Source organism: Muntiacus reevesi, chromosome X (assembly GCF_963930625.1).
Source record: "Muntiacus reevesi chromosome X, mMunRee1.1, whole genome shotgun sequence".
NCBI classification, from domain to species: Eukaryota; Metazoa; Chordata; class Mammalia; order Artiodactyla; family Cervidae; genus Muntiacus; species Muntiacus reevesi.
In genome coordinates this window covers 147,190,501-147,216,802 of record NC_089271.1, presented here as the reverse complement: position 1 = coordinate 147,216,802, position 26,302 = coordinate 147,190,501, and the positions used below count along the sequence as shown (strand labels likewise).

The 26,302-nt window shown below is 62.7% G+C and overlaps 1 protein-coding gene across 5 annotated transcripts; it reads right to left on the bottom strand.

The window, feature by feature from the left end:
• Positions 1-960: 960 nt before the first annotated feature.
• On the bottom strand, positions 961-26,172 carry FLNA (filamin A). 5 transcript variants are annotated; one of them, XM_065916408.1, is made up of 49 exons: positions 26,029-26,154; positions 25,406-25,523; positions 22,617-23,104; positions 19,289-19,537; positions 19,119-19,216; positions 18,852-18,999; positions 18,288-18,406; positions 18,116-18,193; positions 17,861-18,023; positions 17,584-17,784; positions 16,932-17,069; positions 16,723-16,846; positions 16,470-16,606; positions 16,175-16,368; positions 15,980-16,093; positions 15,745-15,888; positions 14,749-14,872; positions 14,505-14,665; positions 14,327-14,417; positions 14,063-14,232; positions 13,688-13,805; positions 13,334-13,596; positions 12,514-13,111; positions 12,251-12,424; positions 12,002-12,164; positions 11,764-11,924; positions 11,505-11,675; positions 11,005-11,128; positions 10,757-10,913; positions 9,930-10,119; positions 9,750-9,773; positions 7,293-7,540; positions 7,091-7,186; positions 6,805-6,907; positions 6,576-6,716; positions 6,340-6,468; positions 5,985-6,158; positions 5,730-5,891; positions 5,432-5,635; positions 5,203-5,355; positions 4,964-5,086; positions 4,577-4,843; positions 4,302-4,439; positions 4,020-4,135; positions 3,360-3,492; positions 2,452-2,628; positions 2,064-2,282; positions 1,775-1,978; positions 961-1,442 (listed from the first exon to the last, which is right to left on the bottom strand). In XM_065916408.1, the coding sequence occupies exons 3-49, from the start codon at positions 22,987-22,989 to the stop codon at positions 1,255-1,257; spliced, it is 7,944 nt and encodes a 2,647-aa protein (XP_065772480.1). In that variant the 5' UTR covers positions 22,990-23,104; positions 25,406-25,523; positions 26,029-26,154; the 3' UTR covers positions 961-1,254. The 5 variants fall into 5 exon arrangements, with proteins under 5 accessions (XP_065772480.1, XP_065772479.1, XP_065772482.1 ...); XM_065916407.1 differs by having other exon boundaries at positions 22,617-23,025; XM_065916410.1 differs by having other exon boundaries at positions 17,584-17,778; positions 22,617-23,025.
• Positions 26,173-26,302: the final 130 nt, after the last annotated feature.

Below are 26,302 nucleotides of genomic sequence, written 5' to 3'. Positions count from 1 at the left end.
GCCTGCATCTGCCTCTTCTTGCCCCATTGTCCAGCTGAACAGCTTCTAGAAGTGTATCCTGTAAGACCAGTGGCTGTACACGATCTGCCTGCTCCCTCCATGGCAGAAGGGGCTGGGGGTTGGTGAGCCCTTGATCTGGGCCTGGGGGAGTTGGCCCCCAGCCGATCTGATCCTGTTCCTCTCACTTCCTGAGCTCATGCTTTTGTCACTGAGGTGGCCGAGAAGCAAATGTGCTGTGAACCCTGAGCTCAGGCTGGCCCAGAAGGTGCTTCCAGAAAGGGGTATGGCTTCCAGTTGCCCAGTTGAGAGGAAGCCTGAAAGCTGGAGCCCTGGCTGGCTGTATACCTGCGGACCTGGGGCAGGCTGTGTGCATAAGGTGGGAATTCCGAACAGTGATTCAGAGCAGCGCACTGAGGGGCTGAGATCACCCTACCACGCCGAGAGCACAGCCCACCCAGGCACACGAGGCTGGACAGGCACGGGATCAGAAGGACCTAGTGAGGATGGGCAGACGCTGGCCAGGGGGCAGAGTTTTGAAGGTGTCCACCTGCTGCCACCTGTGTGGCCTGGGGATGGCCCCTTACCAGGGACTGGTGGCAGATTTAAGATGCCTGGGTCGTGGACAGGAATCTGCTGGGATTTCACCTTCTGTTTACCTGGCCCTCCCACCCAGCATGCAACCTCCTGTAGCCTGGCTGAGGCCTGGTCTTCCCCTGGGACAGCATCTGTTCCTGGTATGATCTGGGACAAGGACACCCATGTCAGGCTCAGTTCTCGGGGCACTAGACACCCCCTAGCCTGCACGGATTGGAACCCAGGGAGGCGGAGAGGAGGCGGAGCCCCCAGGTGCCCAGGCAGCAGAGGGGGGCTGGAGCGGAAGATCCCACAGCCTGTGGTCCGGGCCCACACCTCCAGCCACCCTGTCAGCCCTCTGCCACAAAGTTCAAGTTACACTCAGGAGAATGGAAGCAGAACTTTTATTCCTCTTGGCTAGGGGAGAGAACTAGCGGGCAGGTGTGCATGGCCCCCACCCTACACCCCTTCCAGAACCAAAGAAGACAGGCAGGCTGCCTCTGCTAGCCTCTCTCCTTTGCCCACGTGGAGGCAGGTGAGTGCAGCACAGGGCAGGGTCAGGCTGCAGTGACGGGGTGGCCAGGGCTGGCCGGGGCTGGGGCGGGTGCTGCTTGGGTGGCGAGGGGCAGGCGCAGGGGCACTTCTCGTCCTGGGAGCTGCTGGATGGCAGGCGCACAGCACTCAGGGCACCAGGACTCGGTAGGGGCTGCCCGGGATGTGCTCGTCACCCCACTTGACCACCAGCGTGTACTCCCCCTTGTCTTTGAGCAGGTAGGACACGCTGTAGAGCCTGCTGCCCACGTGTTTCACCAGGATCTCCTCGCAGGGTGTCCGGGGCCCGTGCACACCCACCAGCAGCATGTTGTTGCCTGGGGGTGGGGGCCGGGGCCTCACTGCCAGGTCCCAAGCCCCCTCCCATCAGTGGTAACTGCAGCGACCCCCTTTGTTCCTGCCCTGGGTCCTCCCCTTCCCACCTTGCCTGTCTTGGGGTGACAGCCCTTCTTAAAAACAGCCAGCACCCGTCCCCCCAGAACAACCAAAGAACCTGCAGTTCCTCCAGGGTCCTGGAGGGCAAAGGAGCTAGCAGGGGGGCGCAGAAGGCCCTCCAAGAGGCCTTCCCACTCCCTCTTTCCCAGGCACGGCCTCTCTGCTTTTCTCTCCAGCCTCCCATTTCTGTAAGGGCTGGGGCCCGCATGCCCACCTGCTTTGCTGCAGTCCACCGTGAAGCTGCTCTTCTGGCCCATGTAGGCCTTGCTCAGCCCCACGCCTTTGGCCAGCACCTTGCTGGCATCAGTGGGACCCGGACCTGGGGCGCTGTGCTGGGGGACGGTGGCAGTCTTAGTCAGGGAGTCCACAAACACGGATGATGTCTCATGGAGGCTGTGGTTACTGACGAGGCGGTGACCTGCAGGGCAGAGCAGTGGGCAGCCAAGAGGTGGCGGGAGTGCCTGGCAATAGGGTGGGTAGCAGCCGTCTGGCACCAGGCTCACCTGTGACTCTGGCCTTGAAGGGGCTGCCCGCAATGTGGTAGGGGCCACCGTACTTGATGGAGATGAGGTAGCTGCCAGGTGCCATGGGGGTATAGGTGACACGGTAGCCCTCGGGGCACTCTTGGCAATCCATCTTCACCTTGGAAGGCCCGTCGATGGTGACTGAGAGGGCACCAGCGCCCGCGTTGCTGGTGTTCACGATAAACTCAGCTGGGCTCCCTGGGGGCACGGGAAGGTAGGTAGAGCTAGCTTGGCCCGTTGCCCCACCCTTCACCCTCAGTCCCCAGCAGAGTCTTGTCACCTCCGCACGCTGCCTGTTGTCACTGAGAGCTTGGAGGAGGGAACCCTAGTCGTGTTCACACACCGGAAGCTGCCCACGCTGACCTACCTGTGATGCCGCCTTCCAAGCCAGCTCCATAAGCAGACACCAGGCCTGGGTCCCCTCCATGCCCAGGCTCCCCAACTCGGATCTTGAAGGGGCTCCCTGGGATGTGGGTGCCATTGAACTTGACATCAATCAGGTAGATGCCATTCTCCCGTGGGATAAAGCGCACAGCATACTTATCTAAGGAACAGAGAAGTAGGTGATGGGCCTGGGGTCCCTCCTCTAAAACTGAGCAACTGGCATGTGCCCACCAGTCTGAGTCCAGCAGGTCTCGGGCCCAGTTAGCTTCTTCTGGGAACTGTGCTGGACACCTTCACCCCACTGCACAGAAATCCTGAAGCCTGAGGGATGAAGCTTTAGATGCCCAAGCTACTGATAGATGCCCAAGCTAGCTTTAGAAGCTGCAACATTTGGACTGAAGTCTTTTGTAAGTAAAACACCCGCCTCAGTGCCTCTTTAGAAAGGCTATCCTGAATGCATATCCACCACATGCTAACGGGGGCCCAGAGACAGGCAAGAACTTGCTCTAGGTCACACAGCCAGCAAGGGGCAGGACTCAGCCATGGACTAGTCAAATTGACTGAGCAGCTCCTCCCACCCCCAAGCCTGTCTGTGAGTTCCAGGCCCTGGCAGGCCCCACTGCTAGACTTGGAGTCTCTCTTGTAAGAGACGGCAGGATCGTGCCTGCAGAAGGCTTTGTCCTTTCTAGCAGCATGGCTGCTGAGCCCAGTCCCCAAGTGCTTGGGTCCCAAGTAGGGGGCGGGAAGCCCAGGCCCTGTCTCGGCTGCTTGCAGACTGTGTGCCTTGCTTTACACACTCAGCCTGCTTCCAGTGAGCAGGGCCAGCCTGAGGAGGCCCACTGCTCCCAGCAGTGCCCGGGTGGATGGCTGGGTGGCCGGGCAGGGCCTCACCTTGGTCGATCTCGGTGACATAGCACTCCTCCAGGGCTCCTGAGGGGCTGTGCACCTTGGCATCGATTGCCCCCTTGGCCCCATTCAGGCTGACTGCAAAAGAGGCTGGCTGGTTGACCTTTAGCCCTGACTCCTGGAAGCACAGCAGACGTGGTTAGGATAGTGGAGGCTTGGGGTGTGGGGCGAGGGGAGGCTGGGCCCGAGAAGCAGGAGGCCCAGGGGGAGGCACTTACCCATCTGGCGTCCAAGTGGGTTTAAAGAGGGAGAGCCAGCGCTTCTCAAGGGGCAGCAAGCTCCAGGCACACACCCCGAACCCCTAGCCCCACACGCTCCAGGCACACGGCGGGCAGGCGGGAAGCGGGACGGACCCCGGCCCGCGAGCAGCACTCAGCAGCCCTGGCAGGCGGCTGTCCCTCTTTAAACCTCAGCCCTGGTGCTCAAGGGGCACAGGCTTCTGTTCAAAGCCTTTAGACCTGAGACACGAGAAAAACTCCACGCGGCCGTCAGGGGTGCGTCCTGCCGACCCAGGCGTGGGCTGTTCCCGGCCAGAGCAGAAGCAGCCCAGCGCCCTGAGCCGGGCTGGCCGGGTCCCTGGACACAGGGGCTCTGGTCTGGCCGGGCACAGGAGCCCCAGGCGGGTGGTTTCTCTCAGTGCCTCACCTGAAGACTAGAAACAGTAAGGCGGCGGGCGTCACCAGACGGAGAAGCCACAGGCACCACGAAAGGGCTATCGGGGATGTGCTCCTCGTTGAACTTGACCGACACCTCATAGTCACCTGGACGGGAAGTGAGAACACGACGGCCATGCATGCCTCCCCCAAACAGCCCAAGAGGCCCTGGGCCTTCCGGGTGTGGTGCGGGGAGAAGGTGGGGCTGTCTACATAGACCCAGACCAGCACCCACCCCCAGGGGCAGCCTGCCGGCCCCAGCCAGACTCAGTACCTGGCTCCTGGACCACGTAAGCCACGCCACAGGAGCCATCCTTGCGGTCCTCGAAGGAGATCTCGGCCTTGCTGGGGCCCTCGACAGCAATGGCCAGGCCCCCTGCACCAGCTTCCCGGGTCCAAATGCTGAACTCAGCTGCAGGAAAGTAGAGTGTGTCCTCATGGAGGGCTGTGCCCTGTGTCCCCCACCCTGGCAGGGGCTGCTGGAGACTTCCTCCCTCCCACTGCACCCCCAGCTGGGAGCAGCCAGAGTCCCGAAGGAAGCAGGCCTACCTGGCACTCCGGCTTCAGCCCTTTCCAGGCCAGGGCCCCCGGCACGGACCTTGTGGGCTCCCCCTTCCCCCAGGGGCCCCACGGTGAACTGGAAAGGGCTCCCGGGCACATGCTGGCCCTTGTACTTGACGCTGACCGTGTGCATGCCCATCTCAGCGGGCACAAAGCGGATGCAGTAGGTATGGTTCTCCCCTTCCACGATTTCAGCCTCGTGGCTCTTGCCTGATGGGCTAGTCACCTGGGCTGTCATGTCCTGGATGCTAATTTCTGCAGGTGGGGGAACAGCCAGGTGAGCGGGAGACCCAGGCCATGCCTCTCTATCCGGGGGCCCTCCAGGGCTGGTGCTTAGACCTCCCTGGGACCCGCCTGGGCTGCCACAGCTCCCACCTGGGATCTTGAGGCTGAGGTCACAGTGACTGCCAACATTAGCCACTGACGGGGCCCGTCGCCTGCGTGTGATGCTCTCTTTCACGCGCCCCTCGCCTGTCACCTTCACAGAGAAGGGGCTGCCTGCAGAAAGAAGGCACAACCCACACCCCGGATAGGTTACCCTCTGCTGGGGGACCCCAGGGTGTGGCATGGAGGGTCGTCCAGCCGTGGGGGAGGCACACAGGTGCTGTACCCACCGGGCACATGCTGGTCAGCAAACTTGATGTTGATGATATAGTTGCCAGGCTCCGTAGGGCAGTAGGTGACCCTGCATGTGCCATCCTCCAGGTCCTCTGTGTTGATGTCTACTTTGCTGGGACCCTCAATGGACAGGCTGAGCCCCCCATAGCCTGTGGACGAGACACCCCTGAGCCAGGGGGCCAAGTATGGTGGTCTGACCCTAGCTCCCCGGTCCCTACCACCTACCTGCATCACGCGTATCAATGATAAACTCTGCTGGCTCAAAGGTGTGGCCTTCGTGGAGGCCCTGGCCTGAGACCCGCACGCGGCTGGCATCCCCGATCTCCGATTGGCTGATCACCACCGGAATGGGGCTGCTTGCCACGTGCTGCCCATTCTTCTTCACATGCACCAGGTGTTCCCCTGTCTCCTTGGGCACGAACGAGATCCCTGGACACAGGGTGGGGCTGTCAGCCAGGGAAAGATATGCAAACCCCTTCCAGCTTCCCTCCCTCTTGGAAGGCCCTGCTGCCCAGCCTCTTACCCACGTGGCCATTGCGCAGCCGCTTCAGCAGACAGGGTTCTTCCCGGCCCGAGGGGGGCACCACTGTGGCGGTCAGCAGGCTGAGGTCCGTCTCAGAGATGTTGATGGGGATGTCGGCGGCAGAGCCCACCTTCAAGTGGGACATGCGCATGGAGTCGTCACCTGGCAGGGGTCAGTCACTGTGTGTCCAGGCACCGAGAGGCAGACCGCCCCCTCTGCCAGCTGCCTTTGTCACCACGCTGGGCCGTCCCCTACCTGTGACCCTGGCAGTGAAGGGGCTGCCCGGGATGTGCTGTTCATTGTACTTGACCAGGATGCTGTAGTCACCAGGTAACACGGGCAGGTAGGAGACACTGCACGTCCCGTCCTGGTTGTCAGTGCAGCTGATCTCTGCTTTGGAGGGGCCCTCAATGGCCAGGGACAAGCCCCCTGGAGAGAGTTGTGAGTGAGGGTAGGAACTGTGCCCAGGGACACTGCACCAACTGGGCAAGCGGAGGCCAGGGGTTGGGTAGGGAGCCCAGCTTGGGGAGTATCTCCCATGTCCAGTCCCTCCACCAGATGATGGCATCCTGCCCCACAGAGGCAGGTCAAGATGAGAGCTGCCGCTCACCCTCGCCCGCATCCTTGGTGTTGACAGTGAAGACAGCGGGCTTATTCACCACCCCGTGGGTGAGGCCCGGCCCATAGGCTGTGACGTGGCCACAGTTGACATAATCCACGTAGAATTGTAGGGGGCTTCCTGCAGTAGGAAGAGGGACCACATGGACCGGGGCCTCCTATCATCCCCAAGTCTGTCCCACAGCCCGCTCCCCCCGGAAGGTGGTCTGGCATGCTGAGCTGACGTACCTGGGATGTGCATGTTGTCGTAGCGGATGTCCATCTCGTGCAGGCCAGCTTCACTGGGGGCGTAGCGCACAGTCACAGTGCCATCCTTGTTGTCGGTGATGGCAGGTTGTGCCACCTTGCCCGAGGGCATCCGCACCTCTCCTGCAGGGCAGGGGGGACCTGGGTCAGGGCAGCCCACGTGTACCCTCCAGCCTCTGTGGCTCCCTAGCCCCTTCCCAGTCGCACTCACCAGTGACCTCGCCCTTCTTGATGGTGAAGGGGATGACAAGGTCGAAGGGTCTCAGGCTGCTCACATCCAGCCCGTTGACCCCCACCAGGGGCCTTTCTGGGGCCTGCGGGGGGTGGGGACACAGAAGGCCTGAGTGAGGAGCTAGAGGGAAAGGGAGTCCCAAGTGGCAGACTCCAGAGTCCCTCCTCGCAGATGGCAGAACAGGGCCTCATGGGACACCCAGCTGGCCCGTCTGCAAGTGTCCCCAAGGGCAGGGTGAGCTGGGAGGCGGTAGGGCAAGCCATACCCAGGTCTGCTGGCCCCCCTGGGCGTAGGTATATGGTGGCGCCAGCTGCTGAGGCCGTAATGGCGGCTGTGCTGTGGGCTGGTCTCCAGCCAGAGCCTGCAGAGCAAGGCACAGAGCTCGAAGCTGTCCACACCTGTGAGCCCCATGGGGGCGGCGAGCCAGGTCCCCACCCAGACCCCCCCCAGCCCTGGTCCCTCCTGACCGTCACTTGGAAGGGACTGTTGGGCACGTGTTCACCACCGAAGCGCACGCAGATGACGTATTTCCCGGGCTGGGGAGCCGTGTAGAAGATGTCAAAGGTGCCATCCTCATTCTCGACCACGTCCACATCCACCTCGGAGCCGTCAGGGGTGCACACGGTGCAGGTGACCTTGCCTTTGCCCGCTGCCTTGGTGTCCACGGTGATCACGGTCTCTTCCCCAATCTGGATGGTGGGGCCGATGCCAGCACCTGGTGGGGCAGGGTGGGTCCCCGAAGGGGGGGCCGGGGCATGAGCTCGGTGCTCAGGCCACGGCTGTCCGTTTGTCAGCTGCCAAGGCCTCTTACTGCCAACCACCAAGCACAGCCAGGCCTCCCGCCCCCCAAGCTGGGATGGTGAGTGATTTCTCAGAAGGCAGGAAAGGTTCCCCTGAACCACCTGAACCCAGGAGTTTTGTCTCAGGGGGTATCCCCGCCACGTGGGAAAAGCCCAGTGGGTGGCACCCGGGAGTCTGAGAAGGGCCTGGAAAGCCCCAAGGCCACTGCCGGGGCCTAAGCATTTGCTGCCATCTCCCCCGCCAACTTGGCCTCAGCCGGTGGTGCCCTGGACCATGCTGACTGACAGCCGAGCTCTGGGCTGCCTTCACCCCTGTGGCCAGGCCCTGGTCCCCAGTGCCGTGTGCAGACGCAGTGAGGCGGAGTCCTGCTGCAGCGTGGGGCATGTGACACTTGTCCCCCGCCCCTGGGGCCTGAAGGTGCAACTGGAGTTTCCTGACAACTGAGAAGGCTCGCTCGACCGGAGGCTTGCAGAGAAGGGGCGGCTGGACATGGCCCGGTGCAGGCAGGGAGCTGGGAGCAGGGAAGCAAGGAGGCAGCGGGGTTAGCACCCAGGCAGCGCAGCACAGCGGCGGGGGGGTGGCCAGCACCCAGGGGGCAGGGGGGCAGGGGGGCCAAGCCAGAGCCACGGCTGCGAGGCGGTGAGAGCAGAGGGGAGGGACAGTGACGTTATGATCTGGGCTCAGCCATGGAGGCTCAGGGGGCTGGGGACCATAAGGCCTGGCAGTGAGTGCTTTCTGGAGCCCGGCCCCTGCCAGGGAAGCAACTGGCAACACCGAACCCACCCCGGGACCAAGTTCAAGGGGGTCCCCAGCCGGCCAATTGGCCGGCGCCTGAGCCGTCCTATCCACCGAGGGTGCCCACTTTGCGGGACTCCAGAATGCTACGCCTGGACCCCCACCGCCCAGCCCACCCTGGGAGGCCTCACCTCACACAGCCACACCAGCTGTCCCTGGCTCAGAACCTGGACCCACCATCTAGCGAGTGGCCTGGGCCCAAACCTCAGTTGGCCCCAACTGCCCGCGCTCCCTGCCCAGCACCCAGCTCTTCAGCAGGTTTGCACTGCTCCACCCTTGAAGCCCCCCACCCCCGCAATTTGGTTCTCCCCTCAAGCCCCACCCACCCACCAACAGCCTAGCCCAAGCCAGCCCTGCAACTGATACTGAGGTGACTTCGGTTCCCCAACTGGGCTCTTTGCCTCGGTTGGCACATGGCGGCCAAGGTAAACCGAGACCACTCTCTCAGCCCCAGTCTCAACCCTGCCTCTGGTCCCCAAAGTCCTACCCCCTGGTCCAAGCACACAGTGTCATCTCAGACCTTGAGGCCCCCTGGACAGAGTCATCAAACCCCTGCCGCCCCCTAGCTTTCTCCAGGGTCGCCTCGGCCAAGGTCCAGGCCTCCAGCCTCCAGAGGCTCCCATGTGCTTGTGGCCTCTTACTGACATCCCTGGCTGGGGCGGGCCTCCCCTCCCAGGTCTGGTTGGGGACCATCTGAATAACGTCACTGCTGGGAGCGGCGGGGAGGGAGGGAGGCGGGAAGAGGGTGGGCCACCGAGTGCAGTTTGGCACTCTGAGGCTGGGCCAGGCCCCGCCATGCTGGCCGCCCAAGCAGTCGATGCTGGTGCTACGGCACTACCAGCCAGCCCCACCCACTCATGCACTGGCACCTCCCCCGGCCCGGGACGCGGAGGCCCCTGGGAGGTGGGGACAGGGGTCTGTGGATCTGGCTGGGGCCGGGGACTCCCGCTGCTTGGGGGAGACCCTGGACTCAGAAGGAAGAAGTGAAAAGAGACCAGGCCTGCTGCCCACCCCTGGGACTGCCCAGGGGCGCCAAGATCCCCAGACCCCAGAGCCCCCAGGGGGGTGCCTCTCGGGATGCACCTCGCCCCAAAGCTCACAGCTGCAACCCGACTTCTCAGGTGGAAAAATGGAGGCCCAGAGAGGGGGAGGGCCGGAGCACTCATGCCCAGCTCCGGAGGCCTCCCTGGGCCCTAACCCTCCAGTTCCTCCCCTCTGTCCCTGCCAAGAGCTGCAGCTGGAACTGTCCTGGGAATCAGCCGGAAGAGGAAAGGAAGCTGCCCTCTGGGCAGAAGGGGCATTGGGAGTGGCCCCAGCAAGCAGCTTACCTAGCCCGTGACCTCCGATTGACACTGAGGTGAGAGGGCAGAGAGCAAGGAGAAAGGTCAGGTGAGTCACTCAAGGGGGCGGCCCCCACTCCCACACGCCGCCCCAAGCAGCGAGCCCTTGCACACAGGCACACCCAAGCCCCGTGCTGAGCGCCGTGGCCGCTGGTGCGCTGGGCTCACCTGTGACGGTGCACTTGCTGGCATCCCCCGTGGGCACAGCGCGGACACGGTATGGGGAGAAGGGGATCTCATCACCACCATACTTGATGAGGATAGTGTAGCGGCCTGTCACGTCTGGCACGTAGGCCACCGTGTAAGTGCCGTCATGGTTGTCTTGGATGTGTGTCTTCTTGGGCTTGCCCTCCGGGTCCTGTGTAGCAGAGTACAGGGAAGAACAAGAACAGTTAGTCCAAGCTCACCTTGGCCCGGGATTCCCTCAGGCCCTCTCAGAGGATTAAGTGTCAAACACTGCTGCTGCAGGGTCAGCCACCATGGCCCAAAACGGCTGCCTGCATCCAGCACTGTCCTTTACTTCCCCACGGGCAAGGTCCAGAAGGGAAGCCCCCAAATGCCCAGTCCCTCCCGCCTCCCTCATGTTGACAGGCACAGTCAGGAAACTTGGCACCCATCCTGCTTTATCCCCACGAACACCTCTCAGCCCCAGTCCTCTACCCCAGGGTCAGCCCCAGCAGTAGGACGAGCTCCTCTGAAAGATCCCAGAGTCTCAGCCTTATACCTGGCCCCAGAGAATGTTACAGGCAGAAAAGCTGAGGCACTAAGGGCTTTGGTGACATCAGAAGTGAGCAAGTATATGTGTGGGGGAAGCCTGGGTCTGTGACCACCATCCTAGAGGTGGGGGCCCGGCTCCCAGGGGAAACCAGAGACCCCAAACTGGCTCATCTGCCCCAGGCTGTGGACCTCAGGCCCGGGTCCCTCCCCTCCCCACCTGCCATGGACCCAGAGTTGCAAAACAGCAGGGCCAGGTGGCCCCCACATGGCCCACTCACCGTGATCTGGACAGCTAGCATGCCCTCCCCAGCGTCCTTGGCATCAATGGTGAACTCCACAGGCAGACTGGCAGGCACACCCGTGGTGTTGAGCCCTGGGCCGCTGGCCTTGACCTTGCTGGCATCGTGTGTAGGCAGCACCTTAACCTTGAAGGGACTATCAGGCCAGGATGTTGTGGGTGGTTAGGATGGCTCTTGGTGCCCAGGCCACGGCCCCCTCCCCTAAGACAGGGGGCCCTGCCCCTTACCTGCGGGGCACCTCTTCATCTCCATACAGCACTGAGATGCTGTAGGGCCCCTCACGGCTGGGCACATAGTTCACAGTCTGGGTGCCATCGGCATTGTCCACCACGTCCACCGGCTCCACCAGGCCTGACCCCAGTCCCAGAGACAGAGCCTCAGTTGGTGCTCTGGGTTCCTAGGCCCACTATACTAGAAAGTCAGATCTGAGCCATGTATAGTCAGCCCACACCCCAGGCCTAGCCCTGCCCATCCCCAGAAACAGCCCTGAGCCTCTCTGACATGACACTAATCTGGGTACCACCTGGGCCCTTGTCTTCTCTCCTTCCCACCTCTGCTCAGTGGTCTATGTCCTTTTGGTCCCCTTCACCAGGTCACTGGCTCTGGTGTCACCTGAGGCTCCTCCATCAACTGCCTGCCCACCTGTGTCCCACCCCAAAGTGTGCGAGACCCCATCCCTCAGGGGACTAGGCTCTCCTGACCTGACCCCCACAACCCAGGCACTCACCTTTGGGCCCCTGCACTTTGACCTGCAGTGGGGCCACGCCAGCCTTGCTCGTGTCCACCTGGAAGGACTGAGGGAGGTTGGCACGGACCATGCCCGGGCTCAGGCCAGGCCCAGAGCATTTGACCTTGGACGCATCTGTCACATCATGCACAGGGACCTTGAAAGGACTGCCTGTGGGGGCCGAGAGGTGGCATTTCTGAGACAGGCTGGAGGGCAGGCAGGTGGCCCCAGCTGGGCCCCAGCCGACCGGCTTCCTCACCTGGTACTTGGTGGCCGCCGTAAGTGACGTTAAGGCTGTAGGTGCCGGCCTCATAGGGGACGTACTCAACCGAGCAGCTGCCATCCTTGTTGTCCATGCAGGACATCTTGGCCTCAGAGGGGCCTTCGACAGCCAAGCCCAGGCCCCCCGTGCCAGCTCCCCTAGTCCAAACAGACAGCTCGTTATCCCCTGACTTCTAACACCCACCGTGGCCCCTGCTTCTGTGGCTCTCGCCCACCTGGTCTCCACAGTGAACTTGTTGGGCTTGTTGGTGGTGCCGCTTTGGATGCCTGGCCCGTGGACGCGCACTCGGGAGGGGTCGCAGCCTTCAGTCACTGGCACCTGGAAGGGGCTGCTGGGCACAGGACTGCCATCATAGGTCACATCCACAGAGTGGAGTCCTGCAGGAGGGCAAGCTGGCTTAGGAGGGCCCCAGACTGCCCTGCCCCCTCACCCCCCACAGTCCCTCCGGCGCCCCGACACACACCCTCCTCATAAGGTGTGTATTCCACTTTGTACGTGCCGTCGCCACAGTCCTGCACGTAGGTCTCAGTCAGGTTGCCTGAGGGGTTGGCCACGCGAGCCTTGACGTGAGACCCTCCAGTCTGCGTCAGAGCCCGGGCGTCCACGCTGAACTCAGTGGTGGCTTCTCGGAAGACACCTGCGGAGGGAGGGGAATGTGAAAAGGAAGACGGGGGCTCCAGGGGCCCCAGTTCCCCCACCACCATGTCCCACGGCAGAGCCTCGCACCTTGACCCTCAATCCCGGGCCCATAGCACTGGATGCCCGAGGTGTCCACTGCGGGTTCCACCTGCAGCTTGCTGGGGAAGTTGGGCACGGGCTGGCCACCGTACTTGATGGTGACGGTGTAGGCCCCAGGGCACAGGGGGATGTAGGTGATTGTGTGCGTGCCGTCGCCGTGGTCCTGGATGTGCACCTCGGCCGGCAGGCCCGCCTCAGAGCGGATCTCGATGGTCAACTCCGCGCTGCCCGCGCTTGAGCAGTCCACATGGAACTGGCCAGCCTCCCCGGCAGTGGCCCGCTCCAGCCCAGGGCCTGAGCACTTGACCTTGGACGGGTCGAAGCAGGGAACCACGTGGGCCTTGAATGGGGAGCCGGGGATGTGGGTGTCGGCAAAGAGGATGTTGATGTTGTAGTCCCCAGGCTCGGTGGGCACGTAGGACACAGAGCATGTACCATCCCCGTTGTCCAGGCACTCGAGCTGAGCTTCACAGGGGCCTTCGACCGTCAGGCCCAGGCCGCCCGTGCCGGCGCCCTTTGTGTCGATGGTGAAGCGGGCAGGAGACCCCGCACTGCCCCCCTGAAGCCCCGGCCCAAAGGCTTTCACCTGGGGGAGGAGGGGCCAGTCAGGAGCCCAAGCTGCACCTGGTCTCTGACCCTTGACCCTCAGACCCCAGCCTGACTCCATCTGTCTCTCTTCTTGTTCCAGCATCCCTCCCCTACCAGGTGGGCACAGGCCCGAGCAGGGCCCTGCTCAGAAGGACCAAGAGGAGAAAGGGTAAGGTGAGTCCAAAGCAGACATGGGCTGTGGCCCTGGCACCCCCCTTACCTTGCTAGGCTTGGTGGGGGGCACGGCTTCCAGGGAAAAGGGGCTGCCGGGCACAGGCACGCCGTCGTAGGTCACCTCGACCTCATAGGACCCCTCCTCACGGGGCACAAAGCGCACCACGCTGTTGTCAGCCCCAAGGCCTGGCTCCACCTTGCAGGGCACCGCTACCCCCGAGGGGCCCACAATCTTCGACAGCACTTTGCCCTGGCCTCCGGCGCCCTTGGACTTGACCGTGAACTCCTGGTCTTTGCCAACATCCACCTCTGTTGAAGCGATGGGGGGAAGACAGGACTGTGAGGCCGCTCAGGCAGCCCGGGCATCGCCAGTGGCCATGCTAGGGCCCCAGCAACTTACTTTCTCCCAGGCCGGACACCTTGATCTTGCTGAGGTCCAGGCTTGGAGACACCCCCACTGAGAAGGGGCTTTTGGGAATAGCATCACCTCCGTAAGTGACATTGATGCCCACTGGGCCCTGGGAGAGGTACAGAAGACAGGGTCAGGGGCCATGGCTGAGCTCCCCTGGCCCATGCCTTCCCAACTCGGGCACTGGGGTTGAGTGGTCAGAGACACTGTACCCCCCAATTGCTTGCCAACTCTGTCCCAGGTGAGAAACCAGAGTGGGCACAAAGTCTCTTGGAGCCAGCCACCCAGCCCACCACGTGTAGGGGCCTGCAGGCTCAGCAGGTGTATGGATGGGTGTGGCCACAGGGGGTCAAGGAAGCTGGCTACCTGCTGCACAGGCGTGTACTTGACAGTATAGGTGTTGTCATGGTGGTCAATGATGTCCACATCACGAACCGCATCCCCCTTGGCCAGCCCTGAGAACTGGACATCCAGCTTGCCTTTGCCAGCAGCCTTGGCGTTGACCGTGAAATGGGTGGGTTTGCCAAGCTCGACCCCTGAGGAGATACAGCAACCCTCTAGGGGCTCCTGCACGCACACACACATACCCCGTTCAGTGCCTCGACCTCCCCACGGGGTCCCCATCCTCACCGGTGCGACTGAGGCCGGGACCCTCTGCCTTAACTTTGCTGGCATCATGGGAGGGCTCCACCTTGACCCGGATGGGGCTGGTGGGTGTAGCCTGCAAGAGGTGAGAGGAGAAGGGCTGAGAGGCGAGCAGCACTCCAACACCCAGCCATCTTTGGGGGCCAGGAGCGGCAGCACCCACCTGGTCAGCAAAGAGCACCATGATGGTATAGCTGCCAGCCCCACGAGGGGTGTACTTGACCGTGAAGGTGTCGTTGTCATTGCGGATGATGTCGAAGTCAATGTCAGCCTCGGCAGGGCCCACCACGCCCGGGGCACACTTGATGCCGATGCTGACGTCACCTGCAATGGAGGAGGGCATGGGGCTGGTGATGTCATGGGGATGCCACACCCACTGGCCACCCAGTCCCGAGGCAGGGCCTTACCCTGGCCAGCCTCTGTGCAGTCCACAGTGAAGTAGGTGGGCTCGTGAGCCTTGAGTCCTGTCTTGGCCACTCCTGGGCCGTACACCTTGACCTTGTTCGGGTGGCTGCCAGCGCCCACATTCACCTGCAGGGCACAGGGGCAAGTGCAGGGTTACAACCAGCCCGGAGGACAGGCAGGGGCTTTCTGACCCACTGCTGGTGGGCACGCAGAGTGGTGCCACCACCCTCAGAAATCATTTGGTGGCCCCTCAAACACAAGCAGACTTCCCTGGTGGCTCAGACAGTAAAGTGTCTGCCTACAGTGCTGGAGACTCGGGATCGATTCCTGGGTCGGGAAGATCTCCTGGAGAAGGAAATGGCAACCCACTCCAGTATTATTGCCTGGAAAATCCCATGGACAGAGGAGCCTGGTGGGCTACAGTCCATGGGGTTGCAAAGAGTTGGACATGACTGAGTGACTTTCCTTTCCTTTTCCAAACACAAGCAACCATATGATGCTGCAATTCCATTTTTGGTATTTATCCACCCAGAGACATGAGATCACTCATCCCCTCTAACACCGATACTGGAACATTCATAGCACAGCTCCTGACAGCCAAAAGGCGAAAAAACTCCCAATGTCCATCAACAAATGACTGGAAACAGAAAACGTGGTCTATCCACACAATGGTGTATCATCCAGCCGTCGAGAGGCAAGAAGCAATGACTCACGGTATATAGTCCACAGGGGATACGAGTCCATCCCCACCCAGCCAGAAAGCAGAGAGCAGAGAGGCTGCTTGGGCCAGAGCAGGGGGCCTTTGGAGGGTTGCTGACTTTCTTTAGGGGGTGGTGAAAACAGCCTCATCTTCTATTGTGGTGATGGCTGCACAACTCGGAACTCACCCAAAACCACCAATTTGGATACTGGAAAGGGGTCGGCTGTATGGCACGCGAGTTTCATCAGAGTTGTATCAAAGGAAGCAGGGGCCCCAGGGAAGCAGGCTAAAGGCTCACCCGGAAGGGGCTGTTGGGGATGCTGACGCCTCCCCAGGACACCATGGCCGTGTGCTTCACCGGCTTCCGGGGCACATAGGAACAGCTATAAGTGCCGTTGCCATTGTCCTTGACCGTTGCCTCCACGGGGTAGCCCTCATTGTCCTGCAAAGTGGGCAGGAGCAAGTGGCCTTCTGGTCAGTGCCCAGGTCTGGGCACCTGCCCAGCCTGCTCCCGACGCGGGGGAGCACCTCACCTGGACTTGGACCTTGAGAGGAGCCTTCCCGCCGTGCTTGGCATCCACTGTGAACTCTGCCGGCTTGTTCACGGCCACACCGGTCTTCTCCAATCCAGGCCCACGTGCCTTCACCTAATGGGAGGCCACCCAGTTCTTAGGGCACAGAGTGCCGGCCCCTTCAGACCCTCCCACCCAGCAGCACACGCTCTTTACCCTGTCTGGATGGAAATCCTGGGGTGCGTCACGGATGTCAGCCATGAAGGGGCTGAGACGGATATCCTCACTATTGCACAGCACGTGCACCGCGTACTCGCCAGCCTCCTGTGGCCAGTAGCGCACATCGCAGGAACCATCACCCTTGTCGTCACATTCGATCTTGGCTTGCGATGGGCCCTCCACCGAAAAGCCTGACAATAGCCGCCAGCTCCGTGAGGGCCCTGGAGCCCTGGGAGGGTGGCCCTCGCCAGCCTCTGCCTCCAGGGAACCCCCATCACAGCCGCATACTCACCCAGGGTGCCCACATCGTCGCCGATGGCCTCCACGACAAAGTCTGCAGACTTGCCGACGACACCGCCCTCCAGCCCGGGGCCCCAAGCCCGCACCTTCTGATTGCCACACTCCGTACCCACTTTCACCTCGAAGGGACTGCAAGGAGAGAGCCACCCAGGAGAGTGCCGAAGTGCCTATCCTGGAGGTGGGTTGGCCAGAGCCCTGCAGGGGAGGAGGTGTGCCACCTCTAAAGCGCTCATCCAGGGCCTTACCTGCGCCCAATATTCTGGCCACCCCATGTGATTGTGACGGTGTATGTGCCAGGAACCACGGGGTAATACTCAAAGCCATAGACACCATCGCCCAGGTCCTTCTGCTTCACACGCTCTTCTCCCTCTGTCAGAGACAAAGGGAGGCCTCAGGCCTGCTGAGCAGTGGCCAGAGGCTGGCATCGCCCTACCCCAGCCACAGGCCAACTTACTGGGGCCCTTCACGGTGACCTTCAGCTCTCCACTGCCTGCCCCCTTTGTGTACACTTTGAAGTCGGCCGTCTCCTTCACTCGCACACCCTTGGGCTGGAGACCCCGGCCGACGGCGCGGCAGGCACCTGGGTTACAAGCTGTGAGCAGAGGACTGGTTGAGCTGCTGGGAGCTGGTGCGGGGCCACTCCCTCCCTTGTCTCCCACTGGACTGGGCCAGTGGGCCGCCCAGGATGGTGAGGGCCGTGTAAGAAAGAACCGGAAGGGACCATGACCCAAGGACCTGGGGCCCAGGCCTGGACGTGGCAGGCCTCCTCCCCTGTGCTCCATCCACACCAGCTCCCCCACAGTCCCCCCACCTATCCCATTCACCCCCAACCCCCGAGGAAGACAGATCCAAGTACCGTTGACCCTGTGGGCAGAGCAGAGAGCAGCAGGTTTCTAGACAGCTGGAGCGAGTTCTTCCGAAGGTGAAAGCGTGGAGAGAGAGAGAGAGGGAGAAGGCGAGAGGAGGAGGAGGAGGAGGCCCAAACAGTGGAAGCACAGACGCCCCAGGAGCCAGGGCAGGGCTGCAGCAGCACCTGCCCGGCTGCCATCCCTCCAAGACCACCCAGCTGGAGCTGTGCCCTGCAGAAGGCAGCTGGGGTGGCCTACCTTGGCCTACAGTGACTGTGTAGGGGCTGCGAGGGATGGGCACCCCGGCAAAAGTGACATGCACCGTGTGGACGCCCTCCACACTGGGCTGGTAGCTGCAGCGATATGTGCTGTCGCCCCGGGCCTCCAGTTGAGGCTCCACGGTACCCTTCTGGCCTGCCGGGTCCTGGATCACCACCTCCACCTCGCCTGTGCCTGCACCTGCCAGGAAGCAGCGGCTCAGCTTCCAGCCTCTCCTCCTCCCATGGGCCTGCCAGCCTCAGCACCCTCCGCTCACCCGCTGTGAAGATCTCAAAGTAGGTGGTCTTGTTGGCGATGTTGCCGCTGGGCTCCAGGCCAGGGCCCTGGGCAGTCACTTTGCTGGCGTCTCCCTGGGACTTGTCCACGTACACCTCAAAGGGGCTCTTGGCAATGTGCTGGCCGGCAAAGAGCACGGTGACCTGTTCCCAGGAGGGGCAGGCCATGAGGCCAGGGTTAGGGTTCCCCCGGCCACAGCTTTTGCTCCTAGTCTCCCCTCAGGCTGAGGGCTCACCTTGTGAGTCCCCGTCACCTCGGGGACATACCAGACAGAGAAGGTACGGTTCTTGTCGTTATTGGCGGTCACCTTGGCCTAGGGTGGGAAGGAGCCTGTGAGTCTTTGTTCGGAGTAGTCCCCGGCACATGGAGGCCTGGAAATGCCAGGCCCTACCTTCGGGCTGCCTTACCTCCTCCTGGTGCCCGGCCGGGTCCTCCACGTACACCAGCACTTCTCCCTGCCCGGCGCTTCTGGTCTCCACAGTGAACTCTGCCCTCTTCTTTACCATGTTGCCTGTGGGCTCAATGCCTGCCCGGGAAGGGTGAGGAAGCCACGGGTTGGCCGTCAGGGCCACCCCCTCACCTGCACGGGCTCAGCACCCCACCCTATTCCCTTCTGAACTGGTGCTCTTGTGGGACAGGCCTGGGCCTGTTTTCTAGAACGCTTGCTCGAGCGTGCCGGGGCTCAGGCTCCCATTGGATACCCTGGCTGGGTCTCAAGTTCACTTACAGCAAAGCGGATGGGTCCTTACTCCCTAAACACACTCTGCCTTGGGTGGGTGTGATGTGTGGGAACATCCAGCCAGTGGCTGTTTTTGATCAGCCCTGACCCACTCCTGTCTGACTTGTGGAGGGCAGTCGATAACCCGGTGGCCACATGATGGAAGACTCCCAAGGAGCTGACATTTCCCAGAGGACGTGGCCCCACGAGGAGAAGGTGACCTCGCAGGAGCACTCCTGCCCGGCTTCCTCACCTGGCCCGTAGGCTCGGGCTTTCTTTGGGTTGAGTTTGGGCCGCAGGGGAGCCCCCGGTTTCAGCTTGGCCTTGGGGAACTGGGACAGGTAGGTCATGACAGAGTGCTCATCCACATTGGGATCCACAATCTCCTCAGGGGTGATCACCTTCATGGACAGAGGGAGGAGCCAGTGGGCCTCCAAGCCTGGGGCTCCTGGGACACGCCACCTCTGCCCACGGGGACCTCGGCCCCCACACAGACCCCACTTGCCAGAGAGGGGCGTACCTGAGGGATGCCCAGCCAGTCATCGGCTTGTTGCATGGCTTCCCGTGCATTGTTCACGGGCTTGCTGGCATCCCAGGAATCCCAGTCGGGGCACAGGCCTGTTGATGGAGGAAATTCGTCAGTCTAAGGACCACGGGACCCCTTCACCCCCAACACCCGACACCACTCACCCGGGGCACAGCTGTCGACCAGGGCGCCCAGGGCTCTGCCGCTCTGCCAGTCGCGGCTGAAGTTGGTGATTGGCAGCTGCGGCAGTTTGTTCTGGATCCAGCCCAGCAGCCTCTGCTTGGGGGTCTGCTTCTTGGCCTCCTCGTCCTCCTCCTCATCCCACATGGGCATGGAGATGGAGTAGTGCAGGATCAGGGTCCAGATGAGGCCCAGGATCAACTTGAGGTTCCCGTCCACGATGGCCTTGCTGTCTGCAAGGGCAGCAGTGGCAGTGCTGGGTGGGCACAGCAAACCCAGGGGGGCCCTGGGCATAGGCACAGATGCATGTGTACACACGGCTTGGGGGAGGGGGGCGGAAGCACACACTCGGGACAGCAGGCCACTCTTAGGCACTGGCAAGTGTGGCAGACAGCGGGCCCCAGGGAGGAGGAGGAGGCCTCCATGGGGCAGGGTGGGCTGCGGGTGCCTGTGGGAGCATCAAGGTGGTTCAGGGGTAAAACCCCCCCAGACATGCAGTGCCAATACAGCACAATCAGGGAGGCTGCCAGAAGCCTCGGGGCCATGAGGGTCAAGAGGACGGATAGGCAACAGACCCAGGTTGCAGACGGGGCCCTGATCCCCAAAGATGGTTCCAGAGAGAGTGTGGGTGAGTGCTTTGCAGCTGCCCAGGCCCCTCTCCAGAGGTCTCCAGGGAAGGGGCAGGGGGAACAGCTGGACCCCGGGGCCTTGATGCCAGGGCCCTTGGGCGGGTGCTGGGGAAGAGGAAGGCAAGCGGGGGTTGGGTTGGGAAATACGACTGCTGGCCCAGGGTGGGGGCATGAATAGCTGAGGCTGGGGAAGTTGGGCAAGGACCCTTTGGGTGGAGGGTGTGAACCCCCACCTGCCCCCACTTCCTTCGTGCTCACCCCTCCCCCGACAGAGCCAGGCTGGGGGTTGGGCCGTCAGCCTGGTGCAGGGGAGGGCTTGGGTGCCCCAAGGAACCAGCGGCCTGACCCTGACTCACTGGGGCCCAGCAGGGATGGCCTGCCAGCCGGGATGCCGAGCAGCACACATTCCAGGGGCCCCCTCACCCAGCCTGGGGGGGTGGTGGGGGCAGGGCCCGCCAGCCTGGGTTAGGCGCCCAGGGCCCCCCGCTTGGCGGGGGGGTTGTGGGTGGGGTCCCAGAGTCCCGCTGTCTCAGCAGCAGGCTCAGCCACTGCCCGCCCTCTGCACCATTTAACTTAACGGGCCACTGGGCTGCAGGCGGGTGGCCACCAAGCTCACCACAGGGGAAGTGGTTAGGGCGGGCACCCTGCACCCCATCACCATGGCAACCCCTCGGTTCCCCACCCAAGGCCCTTCTGGGTGTCAGTCTCAAGCGCTTGGGATGGGGCTTAGAGCTGGGCCTGAGAACACAGGAGGGCCGCTTATCTTTGGAATCCCTGCTGACGGGTTCCACTCACCCCCTCCCCAGTAATCAGGAGAAAATGCTTGTCCAGTGAGTCAACTGGGGGGGGGTGGGGACCAGGCAGCCTCTGAACCCAGCGGGCTGCACCTCAAAGACCAGCTCAACACCACTCAGAGCAGAGTGGCCTCCCAGTTCTCAACGGGGGGCTTGTCCCAGTCCTACACCACTGCCTTGCACTATCGCCAAGCAGCAGGAGATGGAGTCTCAGGCTAGGGATGACTGGAAGGCTCGGAGAAGACAAAGTACATGGGAGCACTTGCACTTTCCCACCAGCTTCCCATCCCCAGGACCCTGAGCCTGGCACCAGAGCCCTCAGGAGGCCTGAGGTCCACCCAGACCCATGAGGGGACACACAAGGCCAAGCTCATCGGTTCCCCACCCCCCCCACGCCCCCGGGCTGGGCCCTCCCCCTGGTCCATAGGAGGCTGGCCCAGGCTCTCCCCATCCAACTCACAAAAGAGGGCGGGAAGGACCAGGCTAAGAGTTGAGAGACTGACTGGTTGGATGGCCCCGCCCCATCCCACCCCCTTTCCCCAGCCCCAGGGCCAGCCTGCCCCCTCCTTCCCCTAATCACTGCTGCTTTCCAACATTTTTTTGCCTTATATGGCAAAGCTCTGGGAACTAGGCCTGCTCCAGCCAGCTCACAAGAGGAGGAGAAGAAGGGCGGGGGAGGAGGAGGAGACCCCCCCTCAGACAACTGGGGTGTGGCTCACCTCCCCACATCCGGTTGCCCCCCCACCCAAGGCTCAAAGATGACTCAGCTTGGCTAGACTAAGTATGGGACTGGGGGGTGGGCCTCGGCCTGGACTTGCATTCCAGAAAAAGAGGTGGGGCCCTCGAGACCTGCCCAGAGTGGTTGGGGGCACCTGAGTCTTGGTCCCTCACTTTCTCAGGCTCAGTGTGGACTGGGCTAGGGCTGCAGGGGCCACTGGAAGGCCTCTTTGAATGCTGAAGAAAATAAAGCTGGTGGCCCTTCGTTCCCTGTCTCACAGCCACCCCCACCCCCCCACAAAGTCACCAGTTCTGGTGCCGGTCCCTGTGTGATTCCCGTCTCAAGAGGTGCCTGGGAATGATGCGGTAGGCCTGGTCAGTGCCAGCCTCACCAGCCCAGTGACACGGACACTGGGCTGGCAGTGAGCCCAGCACATGTTGGAGTACCTCCCAGTGAACTCCTGTATTCTAGATGCAGAAAAGCAAGTCCTACATATAGCAAGACTTTGGCCTGCGATCAACAGTAACCCTGTGTCTAAGCGACTACAAGCCAGCTCCCTCCACTGGCCAGCACCCAAACCTATCTCAGGTACTGTTTGGCTAGCTATGGTCCTCTCTGGGCCCCGATTTCCCAAAAGGAGATCTAAACTTGGAGCAATCTTCAGTTGAGGGGTCCTAGACAATGGGACCCACAAGCTCCAAGCCTCTGTTTAGGAACCACAACGGTGTCCGAAGGCCAAAGAGCCGTCTCCCAACTGCTATAGTGGGTGGAGAGTCCTGGCCTCCCCCTCGTTAGAGATGGGGTGCTGGGCTCACGGCCAGAGCTTGGCCAGTGCCCGCCGCACCGCCTTCTCACCTCCCCCACCCCGCCCCGGCCCTCTCCCACCGCGGGCTCAGCGGCAGGGGCGCGGCCTGTGGAGGATGTGAGCTCAGCCTGGGCGTGGGCCAGCCGGGGACCAGCGGGAGGGGGCGCGTAGCGGTCCGCACGCACCGCTGGGTTGCAAGCTTTTGTTCTCGAGGCCCGCACGCAGCTGGGCGCCCCCGAGGCCCCCCCGGGGCAGCGCCGCAGCTTAAGGGGATGTCTGCGAGGGGTCGGCTCAGGGAAGAGGGGAGAACGCGCGGAAACCCCCGCCCTCGCCCCGCCAGCGCCACCAGGCGGCCCGCGCCCTCACCGATGGACACGAGCTTGATGCTCTCGCGGTCCAGGAACTCGAGCGCCACCGACACGTTCTCGAGCTGCATCTGGCGGAAGGTGGGCCTCTGGTTGTGCTTGCGGTGCATCTTCTTCTGGCTGAGCACCTCGAGCAGCGCGATAAGCCGCAGCCCGTCGCTCAGGTCCGTCTGCAGGTTGGCGATGCGCTTGCTCACGCACTTGAGGTGCTCGTTGCACCAGCGCGTGAACGTGTTCTGCTGGATCTTCTTCCACGGCGCATCCTCCGCCAGGTCCTTCTCGGTGGCCGGCATCTCAGCGTCTCGCGTGTCGGCACCTATGCCCAAAGCCGCGCCCGCAGCGCTCTGGCCCGCCCGGGAGTGGGAGCTACTCATTTTGAGGCGCGAGGAGCTGATGGGCGGTGCTGCAGCCTAGACGAGGGGACGGCCCTTTAATTAAAGTCGCAGGCACCTCAGCGAGCGCAGGGCGAGGCAGACAGCTGAGGTTGCGCTGCGGAGAGAGCGAGCCCTTTAAATGCTGACAGAGGCGGGGCCAGGGGCGGGGCCTCGGTGGGGCGGGGCTGCGGGTGGGGCTTCGGGGCCGCACCCGCCCCGCCCCACCCCACCCGTTGGAATGCCCCCCTGAGTCCCCCCGCCCCAGCGCTTTGACCCGACCCCCAGGCACCGGGAAGGGTCGGTGGGCCCCAGAGCGGGCGAGGCTGCGAGGAAACGCAGAGGTCTCCCTCCCGCGCTGTAGGAAACGCTGCAGCGATGAAAGGCTGAGCAATGTCTAGAGCGGGGACCGCTTGGTCTGCAGCGGGCACACCATACAAGGGACTTTCCTTCCCCAAGGCCCCTGCGGGGGGTGGCTCGTCCTCCCTGAGTCACGTGGACTCCACTCTGTCCCCGCCGCCCCCTCTGCCCCGACCTCCAGCGCTCGGGGGTCCCTGTCCGCGCCCCAGCCGGCCGCCTCACCGGCAGCCGAGAGAAAGGGCCCGATCCGAAGGGGCGAGCCCTTGGAGAGCGTGGGTCCAGACTAGGCGCTGCTGGGCGCGCGCGCGCCACGCCAGGGAAGCCCGTAGCCTCCCGACCCTAAGCCGCCCCCCAGACTCCCTGCCCCAGCACGCCTTCCCGCTCTGTGGGACCCTGGTCTGAACCCGCAGGTCCCCACTGCTTCCCTCCCTCCCCGCAGCACCCTGGAGGAAATGGGGCACTGGGCCAGGAGGCCACTGGCGCTCCAGGAGCCAGCAGCCTTGGAAGGGGCCCGGGCATGCCAATGGGCACTGGCACGGGGCGCCCAGTGATGCGATGTATGCAGAGATGGCGGGTGCCTGCCTCACCTACCGGCAGGCCATCCAAGGCGCGAGGGGCTTCCCCTCCGTGACTGGGATGGCCCCTGAGCCCAGCGTGACCCAGGAGGCTGCCAGAGGGACCTGCCCGGGGCTTCCGATAATGTGCTCTGAGCACCTGCGTCTTAGTGGGCTTCAGGGTCATGGGAGTGCAGAGGGGGCCTCCCGGACAAGGGGCCAGGGGACTGAACCCGGCAAACCATGGAAGGCAGCCGGGGCCTGCTGTGGAGCCAGGATTGTCTTCAGGGCACTGGGGACCTATTCACTCAAAATACATTTTCTTGTAGATAACTGAAGACTGGGGGTGGTCACTGTGGGGATACTAAGACCAGCAAAGGCACAGAGGCAAGAGACCTGTCAGGGACGGTCACTGCCACCCTCTTCAGTCCAGAGAAGCCAGCCTACCGGTGGCCTCGTCCCCAGAGTGGACTCACTTCCCTCGGTCCTGTGTACTTCTCTGCAGAAATGTTCCCTTCTTCACATCTTTTTTTTTTTTTTTCCAGAAAGGCATGTCTCTATCCCTCCTGCTTGGTTCATAGATTGAACTGCCAACTAGCAGTACCTAAGTTCTCTGCTAAAGATCAGTGGGAAAGGAGCCCCTAGGTCAGCATGCCCAAATAAGGCCGACTCTCACAGCCCTGGGGACTGTGTCACCCACAGTAGGGCTGCAGTCACTGCCTGGCCTCCAGCATGCTCGCTTTGGGGCTGCCTGGCACCCCACACTGGTTTTTGCTCACCAGTGACATTTTTCAGTCTAAAGGCCTGACCACTTTAGACACACCTGTGCAAAACTCCACACCATGGTGTCTGGGGACTGGGATGGAGGTGGGAGGGACAGCAGTAGAGGGGGACCTGCAGTAGAGGGGGACCCGTGCAGACTCCTCCCTAGCAGGCCCCATCCAAGCAGAGATGAGAGCCATCCTTCTGATCCCCCTGCCCCCCTGAAGAGCCAGTCCCCCAAGGAGAGAATCACACTGAGAATTCATTGTCACTCGACAAGTGCCATCCAGTTGGGTTATCTGTGTTCATTTCTTAATCTTCAGAGAGCAGGGAAACTGAGTCAGCGTCAGTAACCAGCAGCCAACTCCAGCAAAAAGGGGGACAGAAGCCCTGGCTTCCAGCCTTAGGCTTCTTCCCTATTTGGGGGGTGATAAGAGATGGGACTGTAACTAGTTCTTGTCCCCAGGGGACATAGTATCACCACCAGGTGGCGCCCCATCCCAAAGCCCCCAGATCGGGCAGTCCCTGGAAGCCGAAATCCAGCTCTTTCATATTTTCCCTTATTTGGAGTCGATTTCTTGGATGTTGTTAGACACACCCCGCCTCCCACCCCCACTCCTGCCCTCAGACCCCAAGCCAGGCCCTCCCACCGCTGGTGAAAGAGAGGCACAGGGTGGCAGGAGAGGCTGCCCAAGCCCAGGTGTGGCAGGCAGGCTAACAGTGCTCCAGTGCTGAGTTCTCACCTTGAATGCGCTGCTAGGAGCCCGTGCAGGTGGGTCTCCCAGCGGCCAGTAGGTGGATCACCTACTCCTCTTGGCTCAGGAATCTGGGGGAGTGTGGGGGCTGGCCTTCACATCCTGCCTGGCAGTGAACATCCAGCTCAAAGCCAACCTGGGACAGGGCCCAGCCTCGACTCTGGCCTGGCCAACCCCGTGTGCCCTCGTCCCAGTGGAGCGCAGCGGCCCGGAAGCCAGCCCCACACCCCTAACCAACGCAGCCACTGCCCAGAGCACTGATGTCAGGGAGGAACCCATGGTCGACCTCCCTCCTGGGGGCATATTGGTTGCAAAGGGTCTTTCCAGGTGGCCTCTCGCCCTGACCCCACACAACATCCTACTCTCAGAGCCCTGCCTTCCCGGACAGTCATGCAGTGACCTGCCCCCCGCCTCCCCTGTTCACCCTCCCAGGGCGACCCCCGTGGCTGTTGGGCTCTCACACTGAGGGGCCAGACTCGGATTCCCCGGGAAACCAGGGAAGGCGGCTGCACCACCACACTCCGGTTTGCAGCTGGCCCTGGGCATCCCCCCACCAACTCCGCGAGCTGCCTGCCGACCGCTCCGCTCGGTGCCCGCCGCGGACGCCTCACCTGCTCTCCCTGAGGGCGGCCGGCGGCCGCGGGGTGGCGCCTGGCCGGTCTTCAAGCCCGCGCCGGGCGCCTCGAGGCTCCGTTGTCGTCTGCTGCGCGCCGGGCGCCTCCACGCAAATGGGCCGCTGCCGCCCGCCTTCTTGTTGGCCGCACCCCCGCCCCACGCCTGGCCCGACCCGGCCCGGCGAGAAAGCCTTAATTGGTAAAATCACCCAGGAGCGGGGGGGGGGGGGGGGGGAGGGGGGCCCCGCGGGGGCGCGCCGTGAGCTCAGGC

Excerpts from the sequence above, each read along its gene's own strand:
- FLNA (XM_065916409.1), bottom strand. The coding sequence starts at position 22,989 with ATGAGTAGCTCCCACTCCCGGGCGGGCCAGAGCGCTGCGGGCGCGGCT. Across the intron at positions 16,607-16,722 it reads GGCCAGAATATTGGGCGCAG|TCCCTTCGAGGTGAAAGTGG; the intron begins GTAAGGCCCTGG and ends CTCTCCTTGCAG. Across the intron at positions 11,925-12,001 it reads AAGTTCACTGTGGAGACCAG|GGGAGCTGGCACGGGGGGCC; the intron begins GTGGGCGAGAGC and ends TGTTTGGACTAG.